The 12511-nt window shown below is 55.2% G+C and overlaps 1 protein-coding gene across 10 annotated transcripts in view; it reads left to right on the forward strand.

Moving 5' to 3' along the window:
- Positions 1-12511, forward strand: part of SAMD11 (sterile alpha motif domain containing 11) — a 92274-nt gene that overhangs the window by 27113 nt on the left and 52650 nt on the right. For all 10 annotated transcript variants that reach the window (XM_058854965.1, XM_058854966.1, XM_058854969.1 and 7 more), the window contains one exon: positions 3869-3919. In XM_058854965.1, coding sequence (XP_058710948.1) covers positions 3869-3919 — 51 coding nt within the window. The remainder of the gene's footprint in view (positions 1-3868; positions 3920-12511) is intronic.

Here is a 12511-nt window from a genome sequence, read left to right on the forward strand (position 1 = left end):
CCAGAGCAGAGGGAACTGAAGGGCTGTAATTGCTTTTCTAATGTTTTATGTGTTCCTTGCCTGGCAGTAGAGGAGCTGTTTCCCCCTTCCCTCCGACAGATGCTGGTACCCTCGGCAGCTGAGGGCTGGAGCAGGGAGACAAAAGAGCAACCAGCTCTTCCCATAAAACCCTCCTGTAATTAAAGTCTGGGTTTATCATTGCAGCTGTCCAGGAGCCTGGAAATGGAAAGGTGTTTTGGGAATGCACCTGGGCTGCCCAGGAGCCACCGAGCACAGGGAATACTCCCAATCAGTTTTGGTGAACTGCCCTGCTCCTCCTGCCCCCTTTAATTAGGCTTTTAATGCTGCAGAATTGCAGTGCTAGATTGTCTCATTAGGAGGGAGAACAACACGATAACTCCGTAATTGATAATGCCGGGCCCCCCAAATACAAAGTGCTCTTATCTTAAATCTTTAATTACTGTAATTGCTTTGCCTTGTTTATTAGGAAATGAAGGAAAAATGTTTGGCAGCTCTCAGGCAGCGATCCCCCAGCTCGCCACGGCTGTGCTCTCCAGCAGTTCTCATCAGTTTGTCTGGAGGTCTCTTGGTTAAGCTTTATTTCCTTGGAGGAGAGCAGGATTCTCCCAGCTGGGTTAAATTCCCAGCCTCTCTGCAGCTGTTCCTTTCCTTTTCCTGGGAGCTGGGATGCAGAGTGGGGGGAAAAGCTGGGACAGTGGGGCAAGGGGAGCAGGCAGAACTCCTGTGAGTGCAGGAACAAGGGAAAAAACAGGAATTCAGTGCTCAGGCAGAGAACATCTACTGCTCCCACCTGCAGCATTCCCAAGCATTTCATCCCTTGGACAGGGGGAGCCTGGACACTTCCAGATGTTCCAGGGCCTCGAGTGGGGAGCAGCCTGTCCTGTCCCTCCTGCTGGCCTGGGGGTGTCCAGGGTGGCTCTGGGGACAGCAGGAGCAGCCTGTCCCTCTCCTGCTGGCCTGGGGGTGTCCAGGGTGGCTCTGGGGACCCAGGGTGGCTCTGGGGACAGCAGGAGCAGCCTGTCCCTCTCCTGCTGGCCTGGGGGTGTCCAGGGTGGCCCTGGGGACAGCAGCAGCAGCACAAAGGCACCACAGCCCAGACAGGACAGCTGGGCCCTGCAGGGACTGTGCCCCATCTGCTCCTGCCTTAATTCACCTGCTGTGTCCTCCCCCCTGGGGCTGGGGCTTTACTGGCCCCCACTGAGAGGAGAAATAGGTTAAACTGGGATGGGGAAACAAGGCCAGGCCTCAGCAAACCTGGGTTCTGCTCCTGCAGCCCTGGATGTGCCCCCTGGCACTGTGAACACCTGCATTGCTGCTTTCAACACTTTGCCTTTTCCTCTTTTCCCTATTCCCAGTTTCCTGATGCTGTGAGGGCTGGGGACTGGTGAAGGAAAGACTCTGGGGATTAGAGCAGGAGTTGGAAATTTCTTGGCTGGTCCCTCACCTCAGCCTTTAACAGCCTTGGCTTCTGTTGCTGCCCTCTGGGTTATCCCAGACACCAAAGGAGGGAAGTGGTGGAATCACCATCCCTGGAAGTGCTCAGGGAAGGTGTGGATGTGGCACCTGGGGATGTGGTTTAGTGGTGAACATGGCAGGGCTGGGTTCAAAGTTGAACTGGATGAACTTAGAGGGCTTTTCCAACCTTACTGATTCTGTAATTCTGAATTAGACTCCACAAATTCCATTGCTCTGCAGTAGCTTGGGAAGCTTTAACTTCCCTGCCCTCCCAGGGAGATTCCACCCAGCCCTGAGAAATGCATGAGCTCAGCCTGGGAGCGTTTCCACCCCGAGGTGCAAACTGCCTGTCAGGATCTCCAGGATGTCATCCCAGGAATCTCCAGGCAGATGAAAGCCAGGGGAGCCAGGGAGGAAGGCTCAGCTTTAACAGCAAGATCCTCACTCGCTGCTGGATTTAAGCCCAGCATTGTCCTGTGGGTTGATGCATTTAATTCCTATTTTAAAGAGTGGCCTCTCACTGGTGTGGGAGGAGAAATGCAGTGACAGCATCGGGGATTGAACAGGGTGTGTCAGGAACAGCTTTGGCCGAGTCCCCAGCAGTGGGGTGATGTGGCTGAGGAGGAGTGAAGCTCAAACACCTGCTCAGAGTGCTGGGAAGGTCTCTCTGACCGTGTGAGGATGTGGATGTGGGGGAAAGAGAGGGGGAGAACAACCATTGGCTTCCCAGGGATGCTGCAGGGTAAAATATCCCAGCCAGCACGGCATCCCTGCTTGCCTAGGAAGATGTGAGAGCAGAGGGAAAGGAGAAAGGGGAAAGGAAAGGAAAAAGGTCTTGCTCTACAAGTGCTCTTGGCAGCTCTGCCCATCTCCCTGTGTCTGACAGCTCTCCTGGTCTCCTTGGGGCTGACCCTTGCAGCAGCAATTCCGTGCTGGAGAACAGCCCAGATGCCCCAGGTTCAGCCTCCTGCTGCAGCTGTCAGGCTGTTCTTCCAGGATCCATGGTTGAGATTCCCTGAATCTCTGTTCACTCCCTGCTCAGCATTCTGGGTGCTGGGAAACAGCCTGGCATGGATACTGGGAGACTGTGGAAGCTGAGACTGGGATAACTGGGAGGAGCAGGGAGGATCCAGCTCTGCCTATCCAACCAAAAAAATCCCATCAAAAATCCCCCCTGGCTGCTCTGCCTCAGTTTAGGACATTGTTCATCCCAAAGCTGCTGCTCCTGCATGTCTCAGGCAGTGACAGAGTGTGCTGGGCTCATTTCTGAGCGAGGAAATCGCTGAGGATTCATTTCCAGCTGGGGAGGGAGCATGGCACAGGCACAGCTGGGGCTTCTGCCCAAAATGTCAGCACTGAGCTCTGCCCCCTTGGAACGGGGCCTGGGAGCTGAGACAGAGCCCTGCACTCCCAGGGAGAGGGTGAAACAGAGAGAGGGTCAGGATGGGGCAGGAGAAGGTCAGGATGGAGCCAGGAGAGAGTGAGGATGGAGCCAGGAGAAGGTGAGGATGGAGCCAGGAGAGGGTGAGGATGGAGCCAGGAGAGGGTCAGGATGTAGCAGGAGAGGGTGAGGATGGAGCCAGGAGAGGGTGAGGATGGAGCCAGGAGAGGGTCAGGATGTAGCAGGAGAGGGTGAGGATGGAGCCAGGAGAGGGTGAGGATGGAGCCAGGAGAGGGTCAGGATGGAGCAGGAGAGGGTGAGGATGGAGCAGGGGAGGGTGAGGATGGGGCAGGAGAGGGTGAGGATGGAGCCAGGAGAGGGTGAGGATGGAGCAGGGGAGGGTCAGGATGGAGCAGGAGAGGGTCAGGATGGAGCAGGACAGGGTGAGGATGGAGCCAGGAGAGGATCGGGATGGAGCCAGGAGAGAATTTCCCAGTGCTGAGCAGCTCCTGGGTCCTGCTGTGAGCTCTGAAGTGGGGCTGGACAGGGCAGGGATTGGGGCTGGACAGGGCAGGGATTGGGGCTGGACAGGGCAGGAACTGGGGCTGGACAGGGCAGGAACTGGGGCTGGACAGGGCAGGGATTGGGGCTGGACAGGGCAGGAATTGGGGCTGGACTGGGCAGGAATTGGGGCTGGACAGGGCAGGAACTGGGGCTGGACTGGGCAGGAATTGGGGCTGGACAGGGCAGGATTTGGGGCTGGACAGGGCAGGAATTGGGGCTGGACTGGGCAGGGATTGGGGCTGGACAGGGCAGGAACTGGGGCTGGACAGGGCAGGAATTGGGGCTGGACTGGGCAGGAATTGGGGCTGGACAGGGCAGGAATTGGGGCTGGACTGGGCAGGAATTGGGGCTGAGGGGGCTGTGGGGGTCCCCAGGGGAGAGCAGGGTTTCAGGGGCAGGAGTAGAGCGCTCAGCCCGTGCCTCTGACCTCTCCTCTGTTTGTTACAGGATCCACACCCACTGGGATCTGAACATCTCCTTCCGAGAGACCTCTTGCAGGTACTGGTTTGGGGCACCTCTCTGTGGTAGGCTGAGAGTCTCTGCTTTGTTTCTGGATATAAATCAACATTTCTGTCAATTCTGGGGGGCTTTTGTCTTCCTCCCTTTGTTCCTCATTCTCCCCTTCCCACATGCCCTCTTCTTTTATTTTGGGGAAGTTGTGGGGGTAACGAGTCCCTTCACATTGGAAGAGAGAATTGATGAGACTTGTAAAGGAAGCCCAATTTTGATCCATTTACTCTGGTCCCAAGAAGGTGGAAATTCATAAATTGAAGATCTCCAGTTGCAAACATGAATATTCCTCTGTGACCTCTGGGTCAGTTGATATCTTGGGCGTGGTGCATTATCTTCATGTGCTGCAAGCAGTCACAAACTCTTCTAATCCTTTAAAAATACAGAAATTTGCACTAAAAGCTGGGATTTTGAAAGGTTTCTTTTATTCTGGATTGACAGATGAGGATGCAGCCCTTGAGTTGTAGAAAACTGCTCGGTTTTTAGAGTGAGGACAGTAAATCTGGGCAGCTGGGGAACTTCTCAGGGAGGGGAAAACAGAGCAGGAGGAGGCAGCTGAGGGCAGGAGGGGCAGAGTGAGGCTCTGGGGCTGCTGGGGCAGTCAGGATCTGCTGGCAAAGAGCAGCCCAGTGAGAAACTGGAGCTGTGCTAAAAGGAGTTCTTGATGTTTTGTGTGAACCTGGTCAGTTAGAGGTGGAAAAAAGGGGAAGTAACACCACTGGTGGAGCAGAGGACATTTCCCATGTCTTTAACTGACTGCTGGAATTAAAGGGATTAAACTTCATGGGAATGAAGGTGAGAAATCCATGTGGACTCATCCTCCTATAGGGAGCAGTGAGGGCAGAGGAATTCTCTAGTGTTTAACTACGCACAGACTGTGGCTCTGAACCACAAACCCCAATAATTCCTAATTTTTCCAGCGTTAAGAGCACAAACCCCATCCCACAGTGAGCACAATGAGCCTGTGCAGCAGGCCCAGCCCAGCCAGCACCCATAAAAACAGGTTTTTGAAAGGCAGCCCTTAGAATGAAACCCCTGGTTTGCTGCTCCAAGCTTTTGGGACTCTCAAATACAAAAGGATGGATTCTTTCCAGGCAGAGCCTTTCATGCTAAATTTCAGCCCAGAGCAGAGTTTTATGGCTGAGTTATAAACTCCTAAAAGGCAGAGGTTTGGGATGGAAGTGCTGACAGTGCCTTAATTAATGGCCCTGTGAGCAATGATTCTGCACAATGGCAGCTGAGGGTGCCAACACCTTTGGAAATTAGAATCCCTGTCTTCAAAAAAAAAAAAAATTGTGAAATTGCAATGCATGGAATTAAAATAATGGTCTGATTTTTATGTCAAATATATTTCCTGGTCTTCCTCAATTTGACTGTTCCCTTCAGTTTAGCTCTGTCCTGGAAGAAACCTCAGTAATTCCCCTTGGGAACAGAAGTTTTGCTTTTCCTGATGAGTCCAGCTGTCAAAAGCTGCCCATCCAGCCCATTTAGAGGGAAAAAAAACCCGGCTGTGCCGTGTGGCAGGAGGAGGATTTGGGGCTTATATAAGGTTTTCTCTATTTGAGTGGCCCAAGGTGCCACACAGCCCTGTAAAACAGACCTCAGTTTCAGCCTGGGCTGGCAGGAAGGCTCAGCTGAGCTTTGTTTGCAGTGAGCTGCTCTGGTGGATGTGCAGGCTGGGCCAGGTGCCGCTGTGTTACGGGATCAGATCAGGGCAGGCGAGAGCAAAAAGGACATCAATCAGGCTGAGGGGAGGCAGGAGACAAAAAATACCTGGGAAATGAGATGGCAGGAGCAAACAAAATGGGAAATTCAGTGATTTAGCTCCTTCCTTTGGAAAGACAGCCAAGGAGGGGAAAGGGGAGCAGGGGAGGATTGAAAAGCAGCTGTTGGTGGAGGTGTCAAGGCTGCTCCTGACTCAGCAGAGCTCTGCTGAGTGACACAGGTGACGTTACCGAGTGCCACAGCCCTGCTGCTCTGCCCTGCCCTTCCACACTGATAAAGGATGCCTTTGGGGGTGGCTGGTTTATTTTTTTTTTCTCTAGTAAGCTTTTCCCTTCTAATCTCCGAGGCCTGAACAGGGGACTGAAAGGTCAGAGGGAGGTTTCAGCAGCTGGAGGCTGAACGTGACCCCTGAGCAGCCTGAGCCTGCAGCAGGTGCTGCCAGAGCTGGGCTTTGCCAGGTGAGAGCCCTGGAGCTCCAGCGGGGACAGCAGGCAGTGGCACAGGGAGCAGTGTCCCCACTGGGGACCTGCCTTCCCCCCTGGCAGTCCCTGCTTGCTCTCCAGCTGGAAAAGCTGCTGCTGCTGCTGACCTGAACAGGTTGGGTTTTGCCCCTGGAAAGTCAGGGAAGAGGAGACTGGGGAGATGGCAGCTGTGTGGGGCCTGCAGAGCTGTTCCCAGGACTCCTGGGGACTCTGGGGGATGATTTAAAGCTGGTTCTAGACTCTCTGGAAGACTAAAAGTGCCCAGTGAGACACCACAGACGTGCCAGCCGTGGCTTGCACTGGCAGGAAAAGGACATTTATTCAATATCAGACAGAGCTCAGCCCATCCAGATCATTTTTGCTGTGGGTTTGGGCAATGGGCTGCTCAGGGAAATACTTCAATCCTCACCCTGGATTTTAGGAATTGGGCACAGCAGAGGTACCTGAGTGGCTTCTCCCTTCCCTGCAGGGACAAGGCCAAACAAGGAGAAAATTTGGAGTGATGAAAAGTATGACTTAATCTGAATTAATTATGTCATCATCATTTCATTAGCAGCACTTTCTGCTCTTGCTTTCATTCCCAGGAAGATTTATCTGGCTGCAGGGATGGGGTAGGGAAAGGAGACCATTTATGGACTAGCAGAGATTCAAGTGCTGAGGGGGAATGGGGAGCTGATACACCAGTTTTAACTTGCATTTAAAGCTAAAATTGCATTTCAAATAAAAGGTGAGAAGAGCTCTTAGAAAAGGGGGAAAGTTTATTAAGAGTACTCCTGGCCATGTTTATCCCCAGTGTGCTGTCATCTCTGGTGGGTCTGTCTCGGGAGGGGGGCAGTGGATCTTTTGCAGGGTATGCTGATGGATTTGGGATAAACTGAGCATCTGAAGGCCTCTGTGCATTGCTGAGACCCAGACAGGCTTGGCTGCAGCCTTGGGAAGAATTCCTGGTATCTTCTAGTTGACATAATCCTCAAAGGAAGAGCCACATCTGGAAGGTCCAGTCCCCAGAGCAAGGACCTGCAGTTGGGTCTGAGGGCATGGTCCTGGGACTGGAGAGATTCCCTGTCCTCCCTCCTGTGGGACCAGGATGGTTTGGGGTGTCCTGAACGCCTGGGTGATGTGAGGGACGCCTGGGGATCCTCCCTTCCCTCAGCTCGGGGTGTCCCCTCCTGCCCCAGCACCAATTAAAGCTGCTCAGGCGAGGATTTTCATATTTCATCAGCTCAGGCTTGCTGAGCAGAGCAAACGAGGGGAATTTGGGATGTTCCAAGAGCCCTCACCCCCATCAGCTGTGCCAGCCACACATTCCTGTTACTGGCTGAGCAAAACATCTGTTGGTGTGTCCCTGACAAGTCCCAAACTCGATCTCTCTCCTCCCCATCTCTCAGGGTAGTGTAATTCCATCTTTTTTTTATTTATGAGCTTGCAGAGAACTGAATGACAAAGCAGGCTTACAGTAAAAACATCTTCATACTTATTTCCACCTTATTTTGGAGTTGCCAGCCCTACTGATCATTTTTATGATCTGTCATGAGCATTAATGAAATTTTATGGGCATTTTGCTCGGGACATTGCAGGATGATTAATTTGTTTTTTCAGGCTCAGTCTGCAGGGAGATTTAGGGCTGTGCTGGCCATGGGCAGGGTTGGGATTTTCAGGCCTCTCTGCTCCCTCCAGCTGGGAAAACTTGTTTATCCCTCCCTCCTCTTTTCCTTTCCCTCTTTTCCCCCTTTTCCTCCCTTTTTCCTGTGTCTGGTGGGTGACATTGCAGGAGGTGGAGGCACAGGTGGGATGCTGAATTGTTGTCTGTCAAATTCATGTCTGAGAAGGACAAAGGGTGACCCAGAGGGTTTTGTTCCAATGGTGAAGTTTTAGAAGTTACCCCAAAAGGCCGAGAAAAAAAAACCACAATTGAATAGATAATAATACTATATAATACAAATATGTAATAATATACTATATAATATATAATGTATAATACATAAATGCACAATGCCTATAATATAAAATATAATATACAATTCAATACAAAAATATAAATATAAAATATATAAATATATTTGTGTAATAAGTATATATAAATATTATTTTAAAAATGAGAATAATAATGATAAGAGGTGGCCGAGTGGTAGCTTTCCCTTAGCTTTGCCTGCTGGCAAAGCACAAAATTCCCATGGGGAACATCTTGTTCCTGTGGCAGGGGAATTTCCAGGAGCTGCAGCAGGTCCCAGGCTGGGTCATCCCTGGGTACCAACCTCAGCCCCTGGCACAGAATCCTGGAGCTGAGATGAGTTTGGGAAGCGTAGAGAGGGAGCAGAGGAGCACGGGGACAGGCCATGAGGGGACAGGCCATGAGGGGACAGGCCATGAGGGGACAGGCCATGAGGGGACAGGTCAAGAGGGACAGGCCATGAGGGGGGACAGGCCATGAGGGGGGACAGGCCATGAGGGGGGACAGGCCATGAGGGGGGACAGGTCATGGGGGACAGGCCATGAGGGGGGACAGGCCATGAGAGGGGACAGGCCATGAGAGGGGACAGGCCATGAGGGACAGGCCATGAGGGACAGGCCATGAGGGGGGACAGGCCATGAGGGGACAGGCCATGAGGGGGGACAGGCCATGAGGGGACAGGTCATGGGGGACAGGCCATGAGGGGGGACTGGCCATGAAGGACAGGCCATGAGAGGGGACAGGCCATGAGGGGACAGGCCATGAGGGACAGGCCATGAGGGGACAGGTCATGAGGGTGGACAGGCCATGAGGGGGGACAGGCCATGAGGGGGGACAGGCCATGAGGGACAGACCATGGGGGGACAGGCCATGAGGGGACAGGCCATGAGGGGGGACAGGCCATGAAGGACAGGCCATGAGGGGGGACAGGTCATGAGGGACAGGTCATGGGGGACAGGCCATGAGGGGGGACAGGTCATGAGGGACAGACCATGGGGGGACAGGCCATGAGGGGGGACAGGCCATGAGGGACAGGTCATGAGGGCACAGGTCATGAAGGGGGACAGGTCATGAGGGGGGACAGGCCATGAGGGGGGACAGGCCATGAGAGGGGACAGATCATGAGGGACAGGTCAAGAGGGGGGACAGGCCATGAGGAGACAGGCCATGAGGGGGTACAGGCCATGAGGGGGGATAGTCTATGAGGGGACAGGCCATGAGGGGGGACAGGCCATGAGGAGACAGGTCATGAGGGACAGGCCATGAGGGGACAGGTCAAGAGGGGGGACAGGCCATGAGGGGGGACAGGCCATGAGGGGACAGGCCATGAGGGGGGACAGGTCAAGAGGGACAGGCCATGAGGGGACAGGTCATGAGGGGGGACAGGTCAAGAGGGACAGGTCAAGAGGGACAGGTCATGGAGCACAGGTCATGAGGGGGGACAGGCCATGAGGGGGGACAGGCCATGAGGGGACAGGCCATGAGGGGACAGGCCATGAAGGACAGGCCATGAGGGGGGACAGGCCATGAGGGACAGACCATGAGGGGACAGGTCATGAGGGGGGACAGGCCATGAGGGACAGACCATGAGGGGACAGGCCATGAGGGGGGACAGGCCATGAGGGGACAGGCCATGAGGGACAGACCATGAGGGGGGACAGGCCATGAGAGGGTACAGGCCATGAGAGGGGACAGGTCATGAGGGGGGACAGGCCATGAGGGACAGACCATGAGGGACAGGCCATGAGGGGGGACAGGCCATGAGGGACAGGCCATGAGGGGGTACAGGCCATGAGGGGGGACAGGTCATGAGGGACAGGTCATGGGGGACAGGCCATGAGGGGACAGGCCATGAGGGTGGACAGGCCATGAGGGGACAGGTCATGAGGGGGGTCAGGCCATGAGGGGACAGGCCATGAGGGGACAGGCCATGAAGGACAGGCCATGAGGGGGGACAGGCCATGAGAGGGGACAGGTCATGAGGGTGGACAGGCCATGAGGGGGGACAGGTCATGAGGGACAGGCCATGAGGGGGGACAGGCCATGAGGGGACAGATCATGAGGGGGGACAGGCCATGAGGGACAGGCCATGAGGGACAGGCCAGAGACTGCCCCAGAGCTCCTGGGCTGTGGGAGAGGGGATGGGGGAGCTCTGGAGGAGGCAGAGTCCTGGTGCTGCTCAGAGCTGCACAGCCCTGCTGTGCCTGAGGTGCCCATGGTGGTGGAGGGGTTAAGGGGTGGCAGGAGGGGGGTGGCAGGAGGGGTGCAGGGGTGGCAGGAGGGGTGGCAGGAGGGGTGCAGGGGTGGCAGGAGGGGTGCAGGGGTGGCAGGAGGGGGGTGGCAGGAGGGGTGCAGGGGTGGCAGGAGGGGTGCAGGGGTGCCAGAGGGGTGCAGGGGTGGCAGGAGGGGTGCAGGGGTGGCAGGAGGGGTGCAGGGGTGCCAGAGGGGTGCAGGGGTGGCAGGAGGGGTGCAGGGGTGGCAGGAGGGGGGTGGCAGGAGGGGGGTGGCAGGAGGGGTGCAGGGGTGGCAGGAGGGGGGTGGCAGGAGGGGGGTGGCAGGAGGGATGCAGGGGTGGCAGGAGGGGGGTGTCAGAGTGGTGCAGGGGTGGCAGGAGGCGTGCAGGGGTGGCAGAGGGGTGCAGGGGTGGCAGGAGGGGTGCAGGGGTGGCAGGAGGGGGGTGTCAGAGTGGTGCAGGGGTGGCAGGAGGCGTGCAGGGGTGGCAGAGGGGTGCAGGGGTGGCAGGAGGGGTGCAGGGTTGCCCAGGGTCACGCTGCTCCTGTGCAGCCCCTCCTGCTCCCCCAGGCTCCCGCTGTGCCCAGAGCTGCAGATCCCTGACCCCAATCCAGCCCTGGGCCAGGGGATGCTGCGGGCCCTGGAGCTCTGGGCCAGGTGATCAGCGGGAGGAGGGGATGGTGGGGCTGAGCTGAGCCTTTCCCAGCTCTCCCTGATCCACATCCCTGCCTTTCCTGCTGACTCAGGCACCTGGGCTTTACTGCTGGGCTCAGAGACACTGACCTTGCCTCAGAGGCCACGCCAGGGCACAGCCAGGCATGCTGAGACAAAGTTATTCCAGAATTTCCTATCCCCGTGTGACTCTGGGCTCTGCTGGGCTGGAGGGTGGTTGATCCTTCACTGGTTTGGTGCCCTGTGTGTGTGGGAGTCAGAGATTGTGAAATGTTGTTTTTTTTTAAATTTGTTTAGGAAACTTTGTGTTTTAGTAAGGAAGAAGCTGAGGGGATTCATCAGTTCTTTGGAATAAACATGATTTTATTCCCAGAACACTGGATTTGGTGTGGTCAGGGTGGGGATGAGGGGGGTCTCTGTTCCTACTGAGCAGAGACACAACTCAGACATTTTTTCCACTCTGAGCTGCCACCATTAACTGGGAGCACCAGGGGCTGATTTTCTGACAGGTTCTGTGCAGGAGGTCAGGGCAGGGAGATAGAGCAGTCCCTTCTGGGGCTTAAAAATCAATGAGTCTGTGATTAAATGGCCCATGGAGGCTGGACACTGCAGGTTCAGGGAAAAGCAATGATACTGGTGGTGGTTTATGTGGGGGCTGCAGCAGGAATTGCTCTTGCAGCTCTTCCAGGTCCTTGTACAACCCCCAGATTCACCAAATACAGGTTTGTTTCTTTTTTCTAGGGGCTGGACTGGAGTGCTGATGCTTGTTTGGAAGTCAGTTATTAGGGGTTTTTTTAAATGTTAACTAGAAAATCGGAGCACCCTTGATTGCCTGTGCTGTAGCAGCCCTGCCATCCCACAGTTGTGCTGTTATATAAGGTTGTTTCTCAGGGCTGGAATGATGCAACTGCATTTATGGACCTATCTGGGTTCTCCTTTAATGGCTTCCATAAAAAGCTCATTATTCCCTCCCCAGTCCCTGCTGATTTACATCCCTCCCGACCCTGGGTGTGTGCTTTGGGCAGCCCCGAGCCATGCACTCACTCCTCTGCTAAATCCTGGCTCCCTCAGGTTGGAAAAGCCCTCCAAGGTCGCCAAATCCGAGCCTAACCCAGCCCTGCCCCGTGTCCCCAAGGACCCATCCCTGCAGCTCCCAAATCCCTGCAGGGCTGGGCACTCCAGCACCGCCCTGGGCAGCCTGTCCAGGGCTGCATTCCCTTATTTTGGGTGGGAAATGTTTCCTTACATCCAGTCTAAACCTCCCTGTGCAACGTGAGGCTGTTTGCTGCAGCAGCCAGTGACTCTGGCTGGGACACTGCTCCTGACGCCTCAAACTTGGCTTTTTGTGCTGTTGAGACCAACAGAGCAGAAAAACCCCTCGTGTTTCTGCAGCTTGTGGTGATTTTCTCATCTCCTTGGAGCTTCTCTGCCACACATGGTGCCTGGCCTGGCCGGGCAGGGAGGGAGATCACTGCAGAGTGAACGAGCTGAACCTGGCACCTGAGCCAGGTGAGACAC

The sequence above is a fragment of the Poecile atricapillus genome, chromosome 22 (assembly GCF_030490865.1).
Source record: "Poecile atricapillus isolate bPoeAtr1 chromosome 22, bPoeAtr1.hap1, whole genome shotgun sequence".
Taxonomy (NCBI): domain Eukaryota; kingdom Metazoa; phylum Chordata; class Aves; order Passeriformes; family Paridae; genus Poecile; species Poecile atricapillus.